This window comes from Megascapheus bottae, chromosome 1, assembly GCF_031878675.1.
Source record: "Megascapheus bottae isolate mThoBot1 chromosome 1, mThoBot2.hap1, whole genome shotgun sequence".
Taxonomy (NCBI): domain Eukaryota; kingdom Metazoa; phylum Chordata; class Mammalia; order Rodentia; family Geomyidae; genus Megascapheus; species Megascapheus bottae.
Window position 1 is genome coordinate 235,226 of NC_143509.1, and position 21,764 is coordinate 256,989.

The 21,764-nt window shown below is 66.1% G+C and overlaps 3 protein-coding genes across 3 annotated transcripts; 1 reads left to right on the plus strand and 2 right to left on the minus strand.

Moving 5' to 3' along the window:
• Window positions 1-225: 225 nt before the first annotated feature.
• Window positions 226-5,882, plus strand: B3gnt3 (UDP-GlcNAc:betaGal beta-1,3-N-acetylglucosaminyltransferase 3). Its single transcript, XM_090356613.1, has 3 exons — window positions 226-312; window positions 2,905-3,901; window positions 4,781-5,882. The coding sequence occupies exons 2-3, from the start codon at window positions 3,341-3,343 to the stop codon at window positions 5,330-5,332; spliced, it is 1,113 nt and encodes a 370-aa protein (XP_090212739.1). The 5' UTR covers window positions 226-312; window positions 2,905-3,340; the 3' UTR covers window positions 5,333-5,882.
• Window positions 5,883-6,888: 1,006 nt separating this feature from the next.
• Insl3 (insulin like 3) lies at window positions 6,889-7,933 on the minus strand. Its single transcript, XM_090334137.1, has 2 exons — window positions 7,261-7,933; window positions 6,889-7,164 (listed from the first exon to the last, which is right to left on the minus strand). Exons 1-2 carry the CDS (start codon window positions 7,931-7,933, stop codon window positions 7,007-7,009), a joined length of 831 nt encoding a protein of 276 aa, XP_090190263.1. The 3' UTR covers window positions 6,889-7,006.
• A 25-nt stretch (window positions 7,934-7,958) lies between these two features.
• Jak3 (Janus kinase 3) lies at window positions 7,959-20,565 on the minus strand. Its single transcript, XM_090334150.1, has 24 exons — window positions 20,520-20,565; window positions 18,914-19,134; window positions 18,125-18,248; window positions 17,804-17,915; window positions 17,577-17,722; window positions 17,177-17,471; window positions 16,591-16,713; window positions 16,357-16,514; window positions 16,105-16,216; window positions 15,731-15,917; window positions 14,942-15,069; window positions 14,626-14,757; window positions 14,075-14,159; window positions 12,932-13,059; window positions 12,119-12,251; window positions 11,880-12,040; window positions 11,641-11,791; window positions 10,628-10,767; window positions 9,825-10,014; window positions 9,445-9,569; window positions 9,167-9,339; window positions 8,505-8,622; window positions 8,279-8,389; window positions 7,959-8,066 (listed from the first exon to the last, which is right to left on the minus strand). The coding sequence occupies exons 2-24, from the start codon at window positions 19,095-19,097 to the stop codon at window positions 7,959-7,961; spliced, it is 3,324 nt and encodes a 1,107-aa protein (XP_090190276.1). The 5' UTR covers window positions 19,098-19,134; window positions 20,520-20,565.
• Between the last annotated feature and the right edge of the window lie 1,199 nt (window positions 20,566-21,764).

Here is a 21,764-nt window from a genome sequence, read left to right on the forward strand (position 1 = left end):
GCCGGTGGGCGGAGCTTATGAACCGGGTGGAAGGTGTTGGGGGCGGGGCTTATAGGCCAGGGCTGTGGGAAAGGAGCAGAGGGGGAGTGGGTGTGGCTCGGGGCGTGGTCTTGCGAGAGACCAGGTGAGGGGCGGGGCTTTCCAGCGCGGGGCGTGGCCAGGGGCGGGGCGCGAAACGGCTCGGCTGGAAGGAGGTGGGCGGGCGAGCAGCGGCGGCTGGCCGAGGAGGAAGGAGCCTCCGGAGGCGGGGCTCAGTCCAGGTGAAAACTGTCTGCCCGGCTCCGGGCGCCCGAGAAGCGGAGACGCCGGGTGGTGAGTGACGCAGGGGGCAGGGCGGGACTGACGCGGGGTTCTTTCCCTCCTCGGGGGCTCCCTGTGTCGCCTGGGCTGCCTGAGCCCGGAGTCTCCTTTCCCCGCTCCCGATGCTCACTAGGTCAGGTCCCCCTGGGCCGCGTCGGGCGCGCCCGGAGGCCAGGGTCATTTCCTGCACCGCGGTGACCGCGGGCGCCGTGATCCCCGAGCGGGCGCCGTGATCCCCGAGCGGGCGCCCTGATCCCCGAGCGGGTGCCGTGATCCCCGAGCGGGCGCCCTGATCCCCGAGCGGGCTCTGCACCGAGGCGGGGCGGATCATCCCCAAGGGGCGAGCGGGGACGAGCCGCCTCTGCCCGGACACCCCTGGACGCCCGCCCGTCCGCAGGGCCCAGGGAAGGCAGCGCCCTAGGGGCCTCGTGCCCTGTGCCCTGTGCCCTCCGTCCTGCACCTGATCCGCAGCTCCCCCCCCACCAAGGCCAGGGCCAGAGTCCGGGGCAGCCCTGGACGCCCCTCCTGGAGGGCGTCGCTCCCACCCAACCCCTGCTGGAGCCGCCGCTGGGTGCCTCAGTTTCCCGCCCCAGAAATGGCGCTAGCCCAGCCCCCGTGCCCAGGTGGCTGCAGGCGTGATCGGCCTGTTTACTCTTCCTGATTACACAGCTCATTATGTTCCACTCCTGACATTTATCTTTGTGGGACGGAATTAATTGACCTCAGCAGGGCTGTGAGGAAAGAGCCAGGACCGGGTGTTGGGGGGGGGGTCCAGGAAGTCTCGAGGGGAGCGGCCAGGGAGGGGCCGGGCTGCCAGGCGGCAGCTCCCATCCAGGGAGAGAGCGGGGCCAGGACCCAGGGGCGCGGCTGGCACCACAGCGTCCACCCCTGACCCTGCTGGCCCACTGAATCACTGACGGAAATGCTGCCCCGAAACCAGGAAGCCGAGGTGTAAAGGGCGGTGTGTCCCTCGCCCCCACCCGCTGGGGTTTTACGAAGCCAGCCCCAGCCCTCCTTCCCCTTATAAAAGTTTCTCCGTGCTCGTTAAAGGGCCTGCCCCGTAACGGTCCAGGAGGCCGGGCTGGGCAGCCCTGGGCACCTGCACCCTCTGGGCCACCTGAGAGCTGGGGCCCTCAGGCCTCAACCGGGGACAAGGGCCCCCACCCGCGTTTTCTGTTTCGGGGGCGAGTGTCTTATTGCTGGCCCTGTGATTCTGAGGTCTGCCGAGGTCCCCGTTCTTTTGGGCCTCGTGCTTGGTTGTGTCCACCTCGTGGTGGGTCCATCTGACCCTATCCTCGCTTGACGGGACAACATCAAGGTGTCTCCAGAATGTTCCTGGCCCCATACAGGACCTCAAGGGGAAAAACCATCACCCTTAGTGTCCCAGAGTGAGCGCCCAGTGGCTGCCTTGGGGGACCAGCTGCAGGACTGAGGCCCACCCCGCCAAGTGCCTGCAGCCACCTGGGTCCAGGGAACTGAGGCTTCTAGAGAAGGTCCAGGGCTACTGTGGGCTCATGAATATTCACTGAGTGGTTAATGGTCATCTCCATAAGGGTTCATGAATATTCAATGAGCAGACCCTCTGATGGGCAACTCACAAATATTCAACAGCTGTGAATCACCTCAGTGATGCATAAATATCCCATGGTGGGATCATCATGAATGCCCAGAGTGTATTAGCATTCTTTCTGACAACTTGTGAATGTCCAGTGACTCAACTGTTTACTGTGGCAGGCAAGCTGCAACTGCTACCTCATTACTATCTACTGCATCATTAATATTAATCAGAGCATCATGCATATTCAGTTATCAGCCAGGCTCATTAATATGCAGCCGATAAGAAGCATGAGACAGGTCAGGTAGAGGGGAGTGCAGCCTGGCCATGTGGGGCTCTGCTCATACCCCTGACTCTCCAAACCTCAGACTCCTGCTCTGTCCTTTGAGCTGGGGCCCAGGCTGGTGGCCACTGCTCCTGGTGGTGGGAGTGGGTGGGAGGAGCCACCTGTTGCTGCTGCGTCAGCCACCAAAGGCAGCAGGTGCAAAGGCCCTGGGGCCTGTGCAGAGCCTCTAGGCTTGGGGATCAGTTTGGATCCCTGAGTGGCTAGAGCAGGAGCAGAATGGGGTTTGGAGCAGAAGGGGTGAAGGGCACAGGGGTTCCCCACCTGTGGCTCTGGGAAGGCTCCTGGGCCTTGGCCAGCAGAATTAAGAGGCTTTTCCTTAGAGGAAATCAATGCTGGGGCAATAGCAAAATGTCACTCAGCAGGAAGGGTAAACAGTGCCCAGAAGACCTGACTCATATGGCAGCGGGGTGGCTGGCCAAGGCCCCAGCTCAGCTCCACGACCCCACCCCATGACTGGAGTGTGGCTTGAGGGGGCTCCCCACCCACCCCAGGAAGGCTCCTGCTCACCCACTGGGCCCCTCACATGCACCCTGGCTCAGGTGCGTCCAGAGGGGTCAGGCCCCCTGGAGGTCACACAGCTGGGCCAGGTGATCTGTGCCCTTTGGGGACTGAGGTCCCTGCTCCAGGCCCAGCCCCCACTGCAACCATGAGGCTCCTGGGCCCAGCTCTCCTGGGGAGCCGGACTCACTGGCTATCCCCACAGCACACAGGGTACCAGGAGGAGCAGAAGGACCACCAGGACCCAGACCCAAGGCCATCTGAGGTGAGTGGCCTGGTCAGTGGCCCCTCCAGACCCTGGCAACCCCCCACAGCACTCTGACATGGCCAGGGTGGGAAGAGAACAGACACCACGACTCCAGACAGGAGACACTGTGCCCTCGTAGTCGGAAGAAGGGCATTAAAGGTTGCATAGGAGTTCACAAAGACCCCTGGGGATTCCTGTGCGTTCCAGGTGGTTCTGCCCTGCCGTGGGAGGTCGCAGAGCCCACACAGACCCCCTGAAGTAATGGGGATGGGCGTAAACGACCAATAGGAGTTTACTAAAGGAGACCCTGGGCCGGAGGCCGGGAGGGGTGGAGGCTGGGCGCAGGACCGCGCGGCGGGCGCTGTTCTCCGCAGGACCCGAGGACCCAGGCCGGATGCGGTTCCTCCGGCTGCTGCGGCCCGGCCTGGGCCTGGCCCTGGCCCTGGGCTCCTGCGCGCTCCTGGCCGTCATCCACCTGCGCGCCCCGCCCCAGTGTGCGGCCCCGGAGGAGGCGCCGAGCGCGCGCGCCGCCCCGGCCCGGGCCCCGCGCGCCCCGCGCCCCGCGCCCTGCGCCCCCAACGCGTCGGTGGCCCAGCACCCCGACTTCGCGGCGCAGCCCGCGCACGTGCGCGACTTCCTGCTGTACCGGCACTGCCGCGACTTCGCGCTGCTGCAGGACGCGGTGGCCGGCAAGTGCGCGGGGCCCGTGTTCCTGCTGCTGGCCATCAAGTCCTCGCCCCGCAACTACGAGCGGCGCCAGCTGGTGCGGCAGACCTGGGGCCGCGAGCGCCAGGTGCGGGGCGCGCCCCTCCGCCGCCTCTTCCTCGTGGGCACCGCGTCCGACCCGCAGCAGGCCCGCAAGCTCAACCGGCTGCTGGAGCTGGAGGCGCAGGCGCACGGCGACATCCTGCAGTGGGACTTCCACGACTCCTTCTTCAACCTCACGCTCAAGCAGGTGCGCGGCTGTGGCCGCTGGGTTTGGAGGGCTGGGCAGGCGCCGGGCAGAAGGCGGAGCCAAGGGAAGACGGGGAGGGGCGGGGGATCTCCACGCCCATCCCCGAAACGACCAGCAAAACCCGGGGCTGGAGGCGTGGCTCGAAGGGTAGAGCACCTGAGCAACGGAGCCAGGCAGGCGAGAGCTCCTGAGTTCCACCCCACAAGTGAAAAAGTGCGCAAAGTGTCGGGCAGCGGGGAGCTGGCGCCACGCCAGGCTCGGGGGAAGCGCGGAGCGAGGCCCCGGGAGCCAGGGAGCCCGGGAGCCCGGCGTGGTGCGGGAAGCCGGGGTGAAGCCGCACAGAAGCTGCCGGGCGGGGCCTCCGCCAGGCAGCTGCGCGCCTCGCAGTCCACGTGGCTGCTCGGCTCTTGCGGAAGGTCTCCGCAGACCCCCTGCTCCCCGGGGCGAGTGGGCATGGGGCCGGGGCCCGGCCCGCCCGGGCACCAGAGCTGCTGCGCCACGCAGGCTGCCTTCAGGCTCAGATCCATTCCAGCGTGGGGCGGGGTCAGCACTGGGGGGGCGGGACCGGAAAGGGCGGGGCTAGAGATGGTGGGCATGGGCGCAAGTCGGGAAGAGAGCCAATGGGACAGAGCGGGTTGGGCGTGGCCTGTGCGTGGCCTGGTCGGAGGTGGGCGTGGCCGAGGCGGAGCCAATGGTAGGGCAGAGCCAGAGATATGTGGCTGGGTGGGGCCAGAGACGGGGCGGGGCTGAGGCAGAGCCAATGGTAGGGCAGAGCCAGACCCGGGGATGGCGCACGCCGGATGGGGGCGGGACGCCTGTGGGAGTGGGCGTGCCGTTCTCTGCTTGGCTCCGCCCCCGCCACGCCCCCCTCCCCCGCAGGTCCTGTTCCTCGGCTGGCAGGAGACGCGGTGCGCCAACGCCAGCTTCGTGCTCAACGGGGACGACGACGTGTTCGCGCACACGGACAACATGGTGGCCTACCTGCAGGGCCAGGACCCCGACCGCCACCTGTTCGTGGGCCACCTCATCCAGAACGTGGGCCCCATCCGCGTGCGCTGGAGCAAGTACTTCGTGCCGCCGCTGCTGGCGGCCGGCGAGCGCTACCCGCCCTACTGCGGCGGCGGCGGGCTGCTGCTGTCGCGGTTCACCGGGCGCGCGCTGCGCCGCGCCGCGCCCGCGCTCCCGCTCTTCCCCATCGACGACGTCTTCCTGGGCATGTGCCTGCAGCGCGAGGGGCTGCGGCCCGCGGCCCACAGCGGCGTGCGCACCGCGGGCGTGCGCGCCCCCGCCCCGCGCCTCTCCTCCTTCGACCCCTGCTTCTACCGCGACCTGCTGCTGGTGCACCGCTTCCTGCCCTACGAGATGCTGCTCATGTGGGACGCGCTGAGCCGTCGCGACCTGGCCTGCGGCCGCCAGGCCAAGATCTACTGAGGCCGGGCTCTCCGGCCCCACCCGACCCTACCAAACCCCCTCCGGGGAGGCGAGCCAGCAGGGGTTAGGGAGTGGATGCATCCAGCTCCTACACACCCCTCAGAACCTCCTCCGAGGTGCTGATCGCCTGCTCCCTGCCTAAGGAGACTGACTGCCTCCCCGGCCCGGCACCCAGGGGGGGAAGCCGGATCCGAGGTGGGGCCCCAACGTCCAGGCCGCCCCGGCTGCCACCAGACATGGCCAGCCGGAGGCCTCCGGGTCTGAGAGCAGGAAATAGGGCGAAAGGGCCCTGGGTTGCTCCAGAAGGAGCTTAGAGGTCCCAGGGGGGGGGGAAGCCCCCGGCTAGTGGCCCCCAAACTCAGGGAGGGGCCAGGGCAGTGGAGACCCCTCGCTCTGGAGGTCGGGGTCTGGACTCAGGAAGGGCCCTTGGGCCTGGCAGGCATCTGGGGAGCTGGGTGGCAGCCCTGGGCGTGTGGATTGTTAACTGCTGCCTTCAGGTTCAGCCCTGGAGCCGCTCGCTCACCCCTTTCATGTTTTTGGTTTTTTTTTTTTTTTTGTAAAGGCATTTTCTTATTTTAGCAAAGAAAGTCTGGTTTGCAGTCCTCCTCCTTGGAGACAGGAACGTGGCCTCATGGCAGAGTGCCTGCCCAGCACGCATGAAGACCCGGGTTTGATTCCTGGGCACCACTTACTCAGAAAAAGCCAGAAATGAGTCAGGCTCATGCCTGTCATCCTAGCTACTGAGCCCGGACACAAAAGGCCCTGAGACTCCTATCTCCAATTAACCTCTAGAAAATGAGAAGTGAGGCTTGCCTCAAGGGTAGGGTGGTAGCCTTGAGCTGAAGAGCTCAGAGACAGTGCCCAGGCCCAGGAGTAGAAACAGTATCCTTGACCTGAAGAGCCTTGAGCTGAAGAGCTCAGTGCCTGAACTGAGTTCAAGACCTATGAGCCACAAAAAAGGGGGGGGGGAGAAAGAAAAGAAAAGCTCAAGGATGGCACTGCAGCTCAACTGGTAGAGCGCCATCCTTGAACAAAAGCAGCTCGGGGACAGCGCCCAGCCAAACAAAAGAAAAAGGAAAGCTCGTTCCTGTAGAAATCAGGCCGGGGGACGCAGGCGGAGGCAGCCCGGCTCCAGATCCCTGGTGCGGGTAGCTCAGGTCGCTGCCCACCGGCCCGTCCCCTGGCTCTGGTCTGCGCCCTGCCTGCCCCCAGCCGTGGCCGCCAACGCTGTGTTCCTTCACCACAGCCCGAGGAGGGAACGGGAGCCTGCAGGGCCGGAGCCGGCGGAGGGGAGGCTGGCACAGGGGCGGCCGGGGTCAGCACGGGCAAAGGCCCTGCGTTAGGATGAGGCGCTGCCGGGCGCTGCAAAGCCCGGGCAGGCGCTGGCCTAGGAAGAGCCAGGGGAGAGGCAGGGGCACAGGCGCCATCGTGAAGTGGCCAGCCCGCTGCCTGCCTCAGTGTCCCCACTTGGCTTCGTGGGGACTCGGAGCCCCAGGCTAGGGAGTGTCCAGCAACGGGGATGCCCGGCCTGGAGTCGTCTAGAAGCCAGACACGGAGCTACTTTGCCACTTTATTTCGAGTTGGGGCCGGGTGGGGGTCAGCGCGCGGCTCCTCGGTGGGCGTGGGGCACGGGGCGCAGGCGGGGCGGCCTCGGGGCATGGCGGCTGCGGGCGGTCAGCGCGGGCAGAGCCCCACGAGGTCGCGCGGGTCGCAGCCGAGGACGCAGCAGCGGTGCGCGGGGTGGGCGGCACGGCGGCGGCGGCCCGGCTCGGGGGCCCCGGCGGCGCCCGGCGCGTGGAGCGGGCGTCCCTCCAGCCAGGGCAGCAGCTCCCCTGCGGACACGGGGGTCAGCGGGGCGGCGGCGGGGGTGGCGGGGCCGGAGCCCGCGCGCCCAGCGCCCCCCCCCCCCCGCCGCCCCTCGCACTCACGATCGCCGCCCGCCTCGGGGGACCAGCGCGGGGCCCCGCAGACGCGCACGAGCTCCCGCACCAGGCGGTGCCCGCACAGCCGCTCGGCCGGCGCGGCGGGGCGCGGGCCGAGCAGCAGCAGCAGCAGCAGCAGTCGGCGGAGCATGGCGCAGATCCGAGTCCCGCGCCCGCCCGCCCGGCCCGCGCCCTTTATGCGCGCCGAGCGAGCGCCGCCCCGGCCTTGGTGCGCGCCGGCCCGTGCGCCTCCCCAGGGCCGCCCCCCCCCCCCCGCCTCGTTCCCCAAATCCAGCCTTGCCCTCTGACCCCGCGGAGCAGCGTGTTCCCTCCGCCCACCCGGGGTGAGCCGCGCACCAAGGCCGGCGGCTGGGGTGGGGGGGGGTCCGGCCCTGGGGCCCGGCCGCTCCGGGCTGCGCCCCCCACCAGGCCGGCCAGGCGGCCGGTCACTCAAGTCCTCGGTTCCTGCGCTCGGTTCGCAGAGCCTCCCCAGCCCCGGAGCTCCGGGCAGGGCTGCCGACGGCGGGTCGCGCGGCCTGCACTCGATCCCGAGCCTCTGCGCAGCGCTGGCGCTCTCCCACTCGAGCCCCACTCCGGGTTTCTGAGAGTCCCGCGGGGACTCGGGGCCACGGTGCTCAGGTCCCAGCCTCCTTTGATCCTCGTGGGCCGCCACGGCCATCGGACCGGCTGGGCCAGCGGTGGCCTCACCCCCGGCCCCCACTCCGCAGGGCGTCCAGCCGGGGACCCAGAGCCCGGAAGCTGGGCCGTTCCTGCGGGCTGGGGGCCCAGCATAGCTTCATGACCTCGTGGACCTGGTGGGGACGAGAACGCAGGGCCACAGCTCGCAGGCCTCCTCCCCTGCGCCCCGGGAGTCTCGCCCTGCGTCTCCCCCTCCTCGCATCCACGCGTGGCTGCACCGCACGGGCCGCCGACCCCAGGGCCTTGGCACCTGCCACGCCCCAGAGTCGGGGGCTGAGGCCGAGATCCACGGGGAAACTGAGGCCAGCCCAGGGTCCCCGCTCACCTGGGAAGGGCAGGCAGGGGGTGCAGGCAGCCTGCGGCCCTCGGCCAGCAGGTCCAGGAGGTGGCAGAGGGCGGGGGCGTCCCCTTCGCACCCCATCATGCGCAGGAACTCCTGGGCGGGGAGGGACTCGCGTTGGGGAGGGCCGTGGAGTGGGGGTGCCTTGGGGCGCCCAGGGCAGGGGCTGGGTCTCCCGGGGCTGGGCGGGGGCGCGGGCGGGCCCACTCACAGCCGAGGGGCTGCAGCTCTTGTCGCCGTAGGTGAACAGCTCGTACAGCAGGACCCCGAAGCTCCAGACGTCGGACTGGCGCGAGAAGACGCTGTCGGCCAGGGACTCCGGAGCGTACCTGGGGGCGAGCGAGGAGCGGCGTGGGCCCCGGGTCCCTGCGGGGGGAGGTCGGGGAGGGCGGAGCTTCACCCGGCGATGCACTGGGCAGGGGCGGGGCCAGCGCCAAGGGGTTGGGGGCGGGCAGAGTTCGGCGTGGGCGGGGCCAGAGTGGGCGGGGCCAGCAGAGGCGGCAGGCTAGTGGGTGTGGCCGCTCAGGCCTGTGGAAGGGGCGGAGCAAGTATTGTGAGCGTGGCTTGCCCAGGCTTTAAGGCGAAGTCTGGATCAGAGGTGGGGCCCAGCGTGGAGGGGCGTGGGCATTTTGTTGTGGGCGTGGCTTCCCTAGGCCTAGGTGATAGGTGGGGCCCAGCGCGAGGGGCGTGGCCATCGTTGTGGGCGGGGCCGGAGGGGCCGTGATGGGAGGGGAGGGGCCGGTCTAGGGGCGGGTTTGCGCGTGGGGCGGAGCTGGGTCAGGGATGCTTGGTGGAGTGGGTCAGAGGAGGGAGGGCAGGGAAGGGGGGTGGGGGGGCGCGGCTGGTCTCCGCGGGGCGCCCCCGGGTCCTCACCAGAAGATGGGGCTCTGGCCGGGCTCGCGGACCACGTAGTAGTCTTTGTCGAGCGGCAGCAGCTTGGCGAGGCCGAAGTCGGCGATCTTCACGTGCGCCTCGCTCTCCACCAGGACGTTGCGCGCCGCCAGGTCGCGGTGCACGCAGCGGCGGGAGCCCAGGTACTCCATGCCCTGGGGAGGCAGGGCGGCGGGACCTCGCGGGTGGCCCGCCCCGCTCCTCCCGGCCCCGCCGCCACACCGCTCACCCTCCTGCCCCCCTCCCGCACTCCACCCCACCTTGCAGATCTGCGAGGCGTAGAGCAGGAGGCGGCCTGCGTCCAGGCGCGCACGGTGGCGGCGCAGGAAATCCCGCAGGCAGCCGCTGGGGAGGTACTCCATGACCAGACGCAGGCTCTGGCGGCCTGGCAGTGGGGTGGGGTCAGTGCACCCCAAACCCTCCCACTTCCCCATCTCGGGGTCACCACACTGCTACCCACAGCCTGCGCGGCTCCTTCAAACCTCAAGAAGGTCCTCGAGCAATGGGGGAAACTGAGGCTCAGCGCGCACGGCCCAGCAGGAGCCGGGATTCGAACCCGTACCCCTCCTAACTTAGACCACCAAGCAGCACCAGGCAGGGCAGGACCAGGGGGCTCCCGCAGCCTCCCGCAGGCGCCCACCTGGGCCGTAGCTGACACCACGGTATTTGACGATGAAGTCACTGTGCATGGCTTTAAGAATCTGGATCTCCCGCTGGAAGTCCCTCTGCTGGTCTGGGCCGCTGTGCTGCAGCTGCTTCACAGCCACCAAGGCGCCGGTGTTGTCTCCGAGTGGGTCATAGCGGCACAGCTCCACGCTGCCGAAGTTGCCCTGAGGAGGGGTGGGGCTGGCGAGCTGGCCCGGGCCCCACCCACCGCGTAGACCCCGCCCATCGACCTGAGACCCCGCCCACAGACAAAAACTCCGCCTGGCCACACAGACCCCGCCCACCGACCCGAGGCCCCGCCCACAGACAAAACTCCGCCCGGCCCCGCAGGCCCCGCCCACGACCTGAGACCCCGCCCATAGGCAAAAATCCGCCTGGCCACGCAAACCCCGCCCATCTACCTGAGCCCCCGCCTACAAACAAAAACTCCGCCTGGCCACACAGACCCCGCCCATCGACCTGAGGCCCCGCCCACAAGCAAGAACTCCGCCTGGTCACGCAGGCCACGCCCATCGACCTGAGACCACGCCCACAGACAAAAAAGCTCCGCCTGGCCATGCAAACCCCGCCCACAGACAAAAACTGCCTGGCCACGAGACCCCGCCCATCGACCTGAGACCCCGCCTGCGCACACAGGCCCCGCCCACTTTCAGAACGTGCCTGACCAAGTCCCGCCCACCGGTCTCAGCTCTGCCAATAGGCTCCCCGATCACCGCAGGCCCCGCCCACCCGGGCGCTCCTCCCTCCGCCCCTCAGAGGTCCCGGGCCCCACCTCACCTTGCCCAGCTGAGAGATGTACTTGAGGTGCCGCTCCTCGAAGATGGTGGGGTCCTGGCAGGCGTAGAGCTGGGCACTACTCCAGAGCCCATCTCGAGGGTCCAGGGCGCCGGGCGTCGGGTCCGAGAGGAGCTCGTAGTCTGCGGGCAGGGACAGCTGAGCCGCGGGCGGTGCGGTGGCCGCCCCAGGCGTCGTGGGCAGCTCGCGGACAGGCCTGGCTGTCCGCGGGCAGCGCACAGCTCGAAGGAACCGAGACTCCGTTCTCCAGGACTGTGCCTGTGGGGGCCCTGAGCCTGGTCCAGGGCTGCCGAGGGTCGGGGGCGCCCAGGCCCGGCCCACGGCTGCTAAGGGTGGGGAGGAGGGAATGGGGAGCCCACAGTGTGGGAGGTCTGCCGCCAGAGCCCAGCATCAAATAAGACCTAAGTAGCCCAGCTCCTGTGGTTCCTGCCTGTAATGCCGCTGCTCAAGAGCCTGAGACCTGAGGGTCTGGGTTCGGAGCCAGCCCTGACAGGAAGGGCTGATCTCCAGTTAGCCACCCCAGAGCCAGAAGTGGTAGAGTGCCAGCCTCGAGGCAAAGACACTCAGGGTGCTGCCTGGGGCCTCAGGATGGTGTGAGCCCCAGGATTGACAAAAAGCTCTCTTTTTTATTCATTTATTTATTTTTGTGGGTCGTAGAGCTTGAACTCTGCCTGGGCGCTGTCCCTGAGCTCTTCAGCTCAAGGCTACTGCCCTACCCTTGAGCCACAGCCCACTTCCCCTTTTCTAGAGGTTAGATGGAGATAAGAGTCTCAGGTCCTCTTGTGGCCCAGGCTGGCTTTGAACCTTGATCCTCAGATCTCAGCCTCCTGAGTAGCTAGGATTACAGGTGAGAGTCACTGCACCAGGCCTCAAAAGCTCTAAGTGTGGGGCCCCAGCCCACAAAGACTAGTGCAGTCCCGGCCAGGACCCTCCATGCACATGGCTCCCGACCCCCTGGGCCTCCTGGGCGGGACCTCCCTGCCTCCCTGCAGCACCTGAGGTGATGAGGCTGTTGAGGTCCCGGATGACAGCCCGGAAGGATGGCCGCTGGCCCGGCTCGTAGGTCATGCAGTCCTGGATCAGCGAGGCCAGCTCTGTCCACTTGGGCGGCGGCAGCTGCTGCCGCTGCTCATAAAACCTGAGCTTCTGCAGGAGGGAGGAGAGGATGGTCGGCCAGTGCAGGCTGCTCACCCGCTGCCCCACAGGGAAGGCTCTGAGGCCTGGCCTCTCTAACCTCAGCGGGGTCCAGGGTGCTGACGGGCACTGGGCCTCCACTGAACACCTCCCAGGCCGTGGCGCCGAAGCCCCACTTGTCCACTTCCAGGCCCAGAGCCTGCGCCTCCCGGGGGCACTGCAGGCACTCGGGGGCCACCCAGGGGACCCTGTCAGCGAGCACTGAGGCAGAGACAGGCCAGGTCAAGGCGCCTGCCTGCCTCCTCAGCCTTCCAGCCTCCCCTCTGCCCTGACATGTACTTTCCAGGCTGAGCACGGCGGGGCTGACTCCGGGGTCGCTCAGCTTGATGAAAGGGGGACTCCCATCAGCCCCTTCCCGAGCCAGCAGCACCTTCCGCGCAGACACGTTGCCGTGGGGGAGCCCTTTGTCCTCCTAAGTGGGCCGGACACAGGGAGGCACCGTGAGGCGGTGGAGGAAAGAATTCTAGATATCTTGAGAGCCCAGGGGACAGTGCCCAGAGGTGCCGTGCTCCACCTTCTGAGCTCTTTAGGACAAAAACCCAGGGCCTCGCTCACATGTTGGGGCCTCCCTGGCTTTCCTTCCCTCCCCATGTCCTCTCCTCTAGGTGAATGGCCGGCCAGGCGGTAAGGACCTGGTCTTCCATCTGACATGGCTTCCCCACAGGGAAGCTTTCTCTTACAAAGCCCTCCCAGCAGCTGTGCCCACAACTCCCCACAGCTCTGATGCTCTGACCCCCCGGGTCTGAAGCCATCCCCTCCCAGGTTCTCCCATTTCTGAACCTGTATTTTTTCTTTTTTCTTTTTTCTTTTTTGTCAATCCTGGGGCTTGGACTCAGGGCCTGAGCACTGTCCGTGGTTTTCCTTAAGACTAGAGCTCTACCATTTGAGCTGCAGCCTCACTCCTGGCGTTTTCTGTGTGTTACCAAGGAATCGAACCTGGACCTTCGTACATGCTAGGCAAGCACTCTACCACTAGGCCACGCTCTCAGCCCCTCTGAGTTGGTATTTTCTAAAACACATTACCAAACTCCTATGGAGGCTACAGAGAGCCCACTTTCCCTTTCCTCCACCAGAGGTGACTGGGAGACTCACCAGGTAGTTGAGGGCGTAGGCCAGCTGTTTGATCACCTGCAGCTTCCAGCTGGCTGGTACCTGTTGGCCACGCTTGAGCAGATATGTGTCTACAGCTCCCAGGTGGACAAATTCCTGCACTATGGTGCCTGGCAGAGGGGTGGGAGGGGAGACGGAGCTGGGCTCAAGGTGCTGCGGCACCCTCTCCCCGCCCCAGTTCCCCCTGATAAACAGCTGCTGACAGAACCCGAAAACTGGGGCTCCCAGAAGTGATGTCTTCCGTGCAAAGCTGCACGGCAAAGGAAACCAGAAACCGAGGGTCTGTGCACCTGGAAAGCATTCTGGGTTTGGACACCAGGAGGGACCTGGCGCCGCCCCTACCCAAGGATGGGCCAGTCTGGGATGGAGGGCTTGGAGGCACCTCCTGGGGTGGAGTCAGGAGGGGTAGGGCAGGGGTGAGGTGAGGGGGGGCGGGCAGGGAAGAGTTGAGCGATGGGGGTGAAGCAGGGTGCCGTGGCTGGGCGCAGATGCCCTGGGCAGGCCTGGGCGGGGCCTTGGTGGACACGGAAATGTGGGCGGGGCCTCGGTGGGCTTGTGGTGTGGGCGGGGCCACGGTGGGCTGTGCGGTGTGGGCGGGGCCTCACTGGGCTGTGTGGTGTGGGCGGGGCTTCGGTGGACACGGAAATGTGGGCGGGGCCTCCGTGGGCTTGTGGTGTGGGTGGGGCCTCGGTGGGCTGTGCGGTGTGGGCGGGGCCTCCGTGGGCTGTGTGGTGTGGGCGGGTTCTCCGTGGACACGGAAATGTGGGCGGGGCCTCGGTGGGCTGTGTAGTGTGGGAGGGGCCTCGGTGGGCTTGTGGTGTGGGCGGGGCCTCTGTGGGCTGTGTAGTGTGGGCGGGGCCTCGGTGGGCTGTGTAGTGTGGGCGGGGCCTCGGTAGGCATTGGGGCATGGGCGGGGCCTTGGTGGACAGCGCTGTGTGGGCGGAGCCTCAATAGACTGCCCCGTGAGGCGGGGCCTGGAGGGTGGAGCGCTGTGGCTTGTGGGATGGGCGGGGCACTGGTGGACAGTGCGAGGTGGGCGGGCCTTCTTTGCACTGCTTGGCGCGGGTGGGCGTGGTCTGGGGGAGAGCGGCCTGGGCGGGGCTTCGGGGAGGGGCGGAGCCTCACTGTCTCCAGCCATGCACACGCCGTGGAGCAGCACCAGGTGCGGGTAGGAGACCTGGCTCATCAGGCTGGCTGCTTCCAGGAAGGACTGAAGCGGAACGGGAAGAGAAGACGCGTGGGTCCCACGCCCCTTGACACGGACGGCTCCCACCCCGGAGCTTGGCGGAAGAACGGCCCATGCTCTGACCCTACAATGCACCCAACCTTTCGAGGTAGTTTTCTGCTGGAGGCTGTAAGCCCCACCAGCTCCAGTCTCTCACACGAGTGGAGTTAAAGAGCTGCCACCTCCCCAGGGTGGCTGTGGCACTGCTATGTCTTCCTCATGCCACCCCGATTTCTGCCTTTGCCAGCTCCTCCCCTCCCGGGCCCAGCTCTGCCACTGCCTAAGGACCCTTGCACAGGCCCCGCTCTTCCAGTTGGCACTGAGCCCTGACGCATTTATATTTCAGGACTGTGCCTGGCTCTGCGCATCTGTTCATCTTTCAGCTTCTCCAAAGCCAAGCCCCTCTGCCCACTGGCCCCTCATCTGTTCACTGACCCAGCCAGCCCCTCACCTCCATGCAGTGCCTGTGTGTGGCGTCCATCACTTTCAGCAGCACCTCTGTCCTGCGTGACTCCCCGTCCACAGTCTCTTGGCGAAGGCCCCGGTAGATCTTGGTGAAGGACCCGTGGCCCAGGTTCTCGAGCTAGTGGGGTTGGGGGCGTGAGGGGTGTGAGTGGTGCCTGCCCGTCAGGAAAAGGCTTGGGCAGTGTTCCCATTTCATGGTGGGGACACAGAACTGAAGGAATGGCACTGCATTGCACGGCGTGGGTGGACACAGACCTGTGTCTGGAACCCCAGTGGGGCTCCCGGGGTCTGGGATCCCTTACCCACTGCAGGCTATGGGCTGGGATCGTGTGGAACGTCATGGGGCCCAGCTTGTGCCCGGACTGGTGCAGGTCAGAGGCCGGTGGGGACAGGCTGCTCCCACTCCTCACCACCACCAGGTTGGACTTTTCTGCAGGAACAGGCAGCAGTGGAAAGCCAGAAGTTGGAGGCAGTGGTGGCCAGGAGCCAGGAGCCCCAGAAGTCAGTTCTTGGGTGGAGGCCCTGGGGCACAGGGTTTGTTAGAGGTGGCGCCCCAAGAAGGCCCATCTCAGACCTGAGAGGTGGGGTCAGCGGAAGGAATCACCTCAGGGTCCAGGGAGCTGTTGACCCCGAGGATGAGCAGGACTTGTCTTCCTGGGGCTGAGAGGGGAATTCACCATGGTGGCTAGAGATTGAGATAAGCTAAGTGCTGGGGACCTGGCTTGCACTCAGCTCTGCTGGGATTAAACCATCCCTGAAGGTTGCTAAGCCAAATCTCCTTTCCTCCGAAAGCTTTGCTCTGGGCTTTCTGGCCTCAGAGGAAAAGGTGGGCTTGGCTGGGGTGTGGCCTCGTGGTGGAGTGCTTGCCTAGCATGCATGAAGCCCTGGGTTCATTCCTCACTCTCACAACCACAAAAAAGGCGGGAACTGATGCTGTAGCTCAAGTGGTAGAGTCCTAGCCTTGAGAAAACCCAAGGACAGTGCCCAGGCCAGAGTTCAAGGTCCAGGACTGATTAAAAAAAAAAAAAAAACAAGAGAAAAGAAAAGAAGGGAGAAAGGAGAAAGAACGAGAGAGAGAGAGGTGGGCTCACCTCTGGGTCTGGGGGTGCAGCATGTGGTGAGGCTCAGTGGGACCCCATCTATGTGCAGCCCCCCATCCTTGCAGGCTGCCACCAGTTCTTGAAGGCTCTTGTAGGGCCGGCTGAGGCCAACCAGGGAGAAGGTCCCCGTGGGGTCCCGCCGGATCAGACAGCCCTTGTAATCAGGACCCAAGGGCGTCTGGAAGAGGGGAGGCGGCCCTGACTCAGGGGGGCAGTGGCACCCTTCCCCCTTTGAGCCCCCCAGGCTCCTCGCAGCTTCCCCATCTTTGCGCGGAAATGCGCTTTTCTTTTCTTCAGGGAGCCAGGCGGCTCACAGCTCGGGTCGCCTCCCCCAGGAAGTCCGCCCCGACTGCCCCTGCACCGACCTGGAGGCAGACAGTGAGGAGGAAGCTGTCGAAGTCCTGGGGGCTGCGGCGGAGAACGTAGGAGCCAGGCAGGGACCCCTCCATCTTCAGTTTGTGGATGGCAAAATCCAGCCTGCGGGGAAGGGGAAGGGATGGAGGCAGAGACGCCCGGCGGGGGCCTGGGTCTTCCTCCCAGTCTAGCCCTGGGTCAGCAGCAGGGGGACCCCGGCGGAGACCCCCCAGGCCCCCGCCCCCCATGGCCTCGCCGCTCACGTGATGGGGCCGCAGCAGCCGGCCGCCGCCTCCTCCAGCAGCCGCGGCGGCGCCACCTCCTTGCAGAAGAAGTGGCCAGGGTCGCAGGTGAGGCGGAAGTAGCCGTCCACCAGGGCCACGAAGGACAGCGCCTCGGGCAGCCCCGGGAACTCGATCTCCTGCGCGACGGGTCAGTGTCAGAGCCCGGCCCGCGGGCCCCTGCGTCCGGCCCAGGGCGGGGGGCGCCCGACCCACCAGGATCTGCTTGTCCGTCCGGGTGAGGGTCACCAGGCGGTGCTCCCCCGCCGGGCCCGCCCGGGGCGCCTGCTTCACGCTGATGTCCACCATCTCTGGGAAGTCGCAGAAGGGCTGGAAGACCTGGGTTAGGGAAGGGAAGGGGCCAGGGTCCCAGCTCAGCACCCCCCAAGCCTGGGACTCTGCCCTCACCCCACCCCGGCCACGCCCACACCATCATTGCCTGGCCCCGCCCCGCCCCGCCTTCTGCCTGGACGGCCCAGCCCTCTTCCGCTTGCTCTGACCCCGCCCACTTTTGCTCCGCCCAGCCCTTCTTCGGCTTGCTCTGGCCCCGCCCACTTTGCTCCGCCCAGCCCTTCTTCGGCTTGCTCTGACCCCGCCCACTTTTGCTCCACCCCCGCCCTCTTGGGCTTGCTCTGGCCCCGCCCACTTTGCTCCGCCCAGCCCTTCTTCGGCTTGCTCTGACCCCGCCCACTTTGCTCCGCCCAGCCCTTCTTCGGCTTGCTCTGACCCCGCCCGCTGCCCCGCCCACTCGCGGTGCCCTTCCCGGTGCCCCGCCCCTCCCGCGGCCCCGCCCCTCCCGCACCTCGGATTCTCCCGCGCTCCAGGCGACGCCGCTGCCGCCGTCCACGCGGAGCAGCCCGGGCCCGTCCTGGCCCCCCGCGGCGCCCGGGAGGCCCACGCGGAAGGTCTCGGCGTGCCGGGCGGCGCCCAGACGCTCCAGGTCCATGACGTACTTGGCCATGAGCGAGTGCAGGTCGGCCTGGCTGGCGGCCACGCGGCGCAGCGCGCGGCGCACGGTCCTGCGGATGCGCTTGCGGGTGACGAAGCTGAGGCCCTGGATGAGGTCGCGCAGGCCGGGCGGCAGGCAGGCCTTGTAGCTGCGGGAGGACGGGGGCGCGGGGCTGGGGTGGGCCCGGGCCCGCCCCACGCTGTCCCCGCCTGCGTCCCGCGCCCCGCGGACGCCCTCCGGCCCGCCGGCTCACCTCACCGCCCGCAGCAGCTCCCCGGGCCGCTGCGCGCGCTCGCGGCACATCCGGGCCAGGTCCAGCACCGCCAGGCTGAGGCACTCGCCCTGCTCCTGGAGGCCCAGGCCCACCGCCAGGCGCCCGGCCACCAGGTCCCCTCGGTGCTGGGGGCGGGACACAGGCTCGCGGGGCCGTCCACCCTCCGCCTCGGCCCTCCCAGCCACCCACCTCCAGGCGGGCCCCACCTGGGCGAAGAGGTGTTCCAGGACCCGCAGGTCAAAGACGGCGCTGGCCAAGTCCTTGGGCAGCCCAAAGCGGTGGCATTGCTCCAGGCCAAACCAATTGGGGAATCGGAAGCTGAGAGGAGGGGAGGAGAGCGGGAAGGGGCGGCCTCAGCGGGACCCGGTTCGGGCAGGGCAGCAGAGCCAGCAGGGGCTGCACCCCGCCCAGGTGCTGCGGGGACTGCTGGTGCTGCCTGGCCTTTGACAAGTGGTCCCAAGGGCCTGCTCTGTGAAACAGGCATTGGCGGGGCGCAGTAGAGGCTGGGGGTTCCCGGGGATTCCTACCGCAGCCTGTAGACCAAGACTTGGGTGCCTGCGTCCTCCACTGAGAAGACGTGGCTCGGGGGAAACCAGTGGGAGAGGTCCTCCGTGGCCAGAGCGAAGAGTGGGTGGTACACGGGCAGGATGCCTGTGGACGTGGTCCTGTCAGCTCCTTCTCTGCACTCCCCACCTGTGTCTTGCTGGGCTGTAGTGTCACTGTCTTCCCGTATCAGACTCCTACTCATCCCTCAGAGCTCCAGTTCCAGTGCTGACTTTTTAATTTTTTTTGGGGGGGGGGGGCTGCTGGGGCTGGCTTGAACTCTGTGCCTGGGTGCTGTTACTGAGCTTTTTAGGTCAAGGCTTCCACCCTACTCCTTGAGCCCCAACCCCACTTCCCATTTTCTAGTGATTAATTGGACATAAGATGGGCTGGGAGCGTGGCCTAGTGGCAGAGTGCTCGCCTAGCAGGCATGAAGCCCTGGGGTTCCATTCCCCAGAACCACATACACAGGAAAAGCCAGAAGTGGTGCTGTGGCTCAAGTGACAGATCACTAGCCTTGAGAACAAAGTGTCCAAGAACAGTGCCCAGGCCCTGAGTTCAAACCCCAGGACTGGTCAAAAAAAAAAAAACGTTTCAGGTTCTTTAGTGTCCCGGCTGGCTTTGAACCGCCATCCTCAGCTCCTCCGCCTCCTGAGCAGCAGGATGAGAGGCGTGAGCCACCTCACCCCACTCACTGCTGACTTCTGTCAGGGACTCTCTGCTCTGCATCTGAGCCCCACTCCCGCTGGCCCAGCCTCCAGGAGTCCACTCACCACTGGCCTTGGCGGCCTGCACACACAGCTCCTCAGCCGAGAGCTCCCCAAAGGAGAAGGACAGATGCTGAGGAGGCCCGGGGCCCCGAGCCGGGAGGAGCACGTGCAAGGCCCCAGCCTCTGAGGAGGACAGGCTGCAGGAGCGCTGGGGAATCAGGGGGGTCTCCTCACTCGGAGGGGCCATGTGGACCAGCCGCCTGGGACACAGAGACGCCGTCACCCTGGGAGTTGTGGCCTTGGGTCAGGTCCCTGAACCTCGATGTGGACAGACCCACACCTGGATTTGTCTGCATCAAGGGCAGACATCTCCAGTCTGCAGCCTCCTCTCTCCGCCCCCAACCCAGCAGGCAGGAGCAGTGGACCACAGAGCTCCTGTGCTGGCTGGAGGTGGAGGCCTTGGGCAGGTTGGGCACCTGCTGTTCTCTGAGGGTCCGTGGGGGGGGGGGAAGGGTGCTGCTGACTGGCAAGAGCCACAGGGGTGGGCAAGAGTCCCAGGTGCCAGGTTGGAGTCCCAGCCCCACTGCATGCTGTGGGGACCAGGTCTGGGCTCTCTGGGCCATGTCCCTGAAGCCAGGAAGGCGAAGGTGCATGCAGGGTGGGGGTGGGGGATCCCTAAAGGGACGCTGCGTCCACCTGGGTGCAGAGGGAGCCTAGGCACAGCCTGAATAAAGCAAGCTGTGGGGTGGGGCCTTCACCTGCCAGGGACCCCTGGATTCCAGCCCCAAGCATCCGCTCCTTGTCCTCTTACTACTTTCGCCTGCACAAATTTGGCAGCACCGGGGCTTAAATTCAAGGCCACTTGCAAGCGCCAGGCCTGGGCCCTGGTGCTGTTCGCTGAGGTATTATTGCAGTTGGATTTCACATTTCTGCCCACAGATTACAGGTGTACCAAGCCAAACCGGCCCAAAGCTGGTCACCCTTCAGAGAAATGCACCCCTGGTGCTAATGCACATAAAACAAATCTTGAGCACTTTCTTTTTTTAATATTGAAAGTAAAAGAAGAAAGAAGTAAGAGGTGGCGATGGAGCCTAGAAAATATCCATTTTTAAAAACCCCCAAAGGGCTGGGTGGAGGTGGCTCACACCTGTAATCCTAGCTACTCAGAAGGCTGAGATCTGAGGATCACAGGTCAAAGTTAGCCTGGGCAGAAAAGTCCATGAGACTCTTCTCTCTAATGAGCCTCCAGAAAACAGGAAGTGGTGCTGTAGCTCAGAGTGGTACACTGCTGCTAGCCTTGAGCTGAAAAGTTCAGGGACGGCAGCCAGGCCTGGCGTTCAAGCCCAACAACCAACCAGAAACTAGAATAATTCCTCCCTTCCCCCGCTCCTCTTCCCCCTACTCTCCCCTCCCCCCCCCCCACCAGCCCCACATCACTGCAAGGCTTCTTCACCTGGCTCCCCTCCTGCGGCATACACAGGCCAGCAGGGCTGGGAAAGGGGCGTTTGGTTCTGCAGCACCAACTGGGGCCTGGGTCTGCCCTTGGGGCTCCCCACGTGGTCCAGCCTGCTCCAGGCCAGCCTAGGAGGCAACGTGGCCTCAGCTCTCACAAGACCCTCAGCCGGCTGTCCACCCCCAGTGCCTGGCCCCAGTCCAGTCCAGTGCTTACCTGGCGGGTGGGCGCCCTGGATGAGGACAGGAAGGCAGAGGCTGGTGGGAAGTCCCCCCCTCTGAGGCCGCCTTCCTGTGTGGCTGGGCTTCCTGAGCCTCTATCAACCCCCGGAAGTCAGGCAAGGAAATGAGCCAAGCCCCGCAGGGAGGCGACAGCCTGGAAGGGGCAGAATATTCAGGGGCTCTGCCAAGCCCTGAGTCAGCTGTGGGAGACCCCAGAGTCCAGAAAAGGGCTCTGAGGCCCAGATCTGCTGGAGCAGCACATCGTGCCTCAATTTACCCTCCTGTGGCAAGCTTGGCATGAATTCTGTGCCCGAGCAAAGTGCCAGCTCCCTTGGAATGGTTCCCCAGGACCCTGGGAGCCACGCTGGCCTAGCCCCAGATCTCTGGTGGACAACAGAGGCCCAGCCGTGGGGGACAGCAGAGGAAGGCATGCCAGAGAGCAGGACAGTTGGCGAGGAGATGAAGGCTAGGTTGGGAGGGTGGGCAGGCAGGGCTCACAGGGGTAGCCTGTGAGAAGTGGGGTGCAATAAACGTGGTGGCCTTGCTGGGGAAGGGACTGCATTCCCAGGAAACAGTCTGGGCAGCGGGAGGCTCTGTGGCTGAGGTCCTTCCTCTTGCCCTGCCCACATGGGGTGTGGGTCACGGGTCAAGGCCCCGAGGTGACCCAGGGACCACAGCCCAGCTGGGCAGGTGCTCAAGAGGGGCGGGCTTCCTGGAGGAAGCAGCCTTGGGGCTGGAATCCAAGGGCAAGTGGGGAGTTGGGGTGCTGGCAGGCAGAGGCCGGGAGCTGGAAGGCCAGGCTGTCCCTCAAAAGGGCAGTGTCAGGGACACTGCTGACACACTCGAAGAAATGGAGGGGCTATGGGGTGGAGGGGACTTCCCGGGGTTGGGGGAGCAGCAGCTAGAACCTGGCAAGCTGTCATCCCAGCATTGTCGGGGCCAAGATCTGAGGGTCGTGGTTCAAAGCCAGCCCAGGCAGCAACATCTGTGAGACTTCCCTCCAGTGAGCCATTAGAAAACTGGACATGGCGGTGTGGCTCAAGTGCCAGCCTGGTGCACCAGGGCTTAGGGACAGCAGCCCTGGGGAAGGCAGGGAGAGGTATATCCTGTAGCTGCCACCTGCAGGAGGACATGGTATGTGGGGTTGGATATGCGGGTGGCAGCCCAGGGCAGGCCTGGCCCAGCTCAGCGCGTCTGGTGAGACGCAGGGCTCCACTCAGAGGCCTGTTGCTCAGTGCCA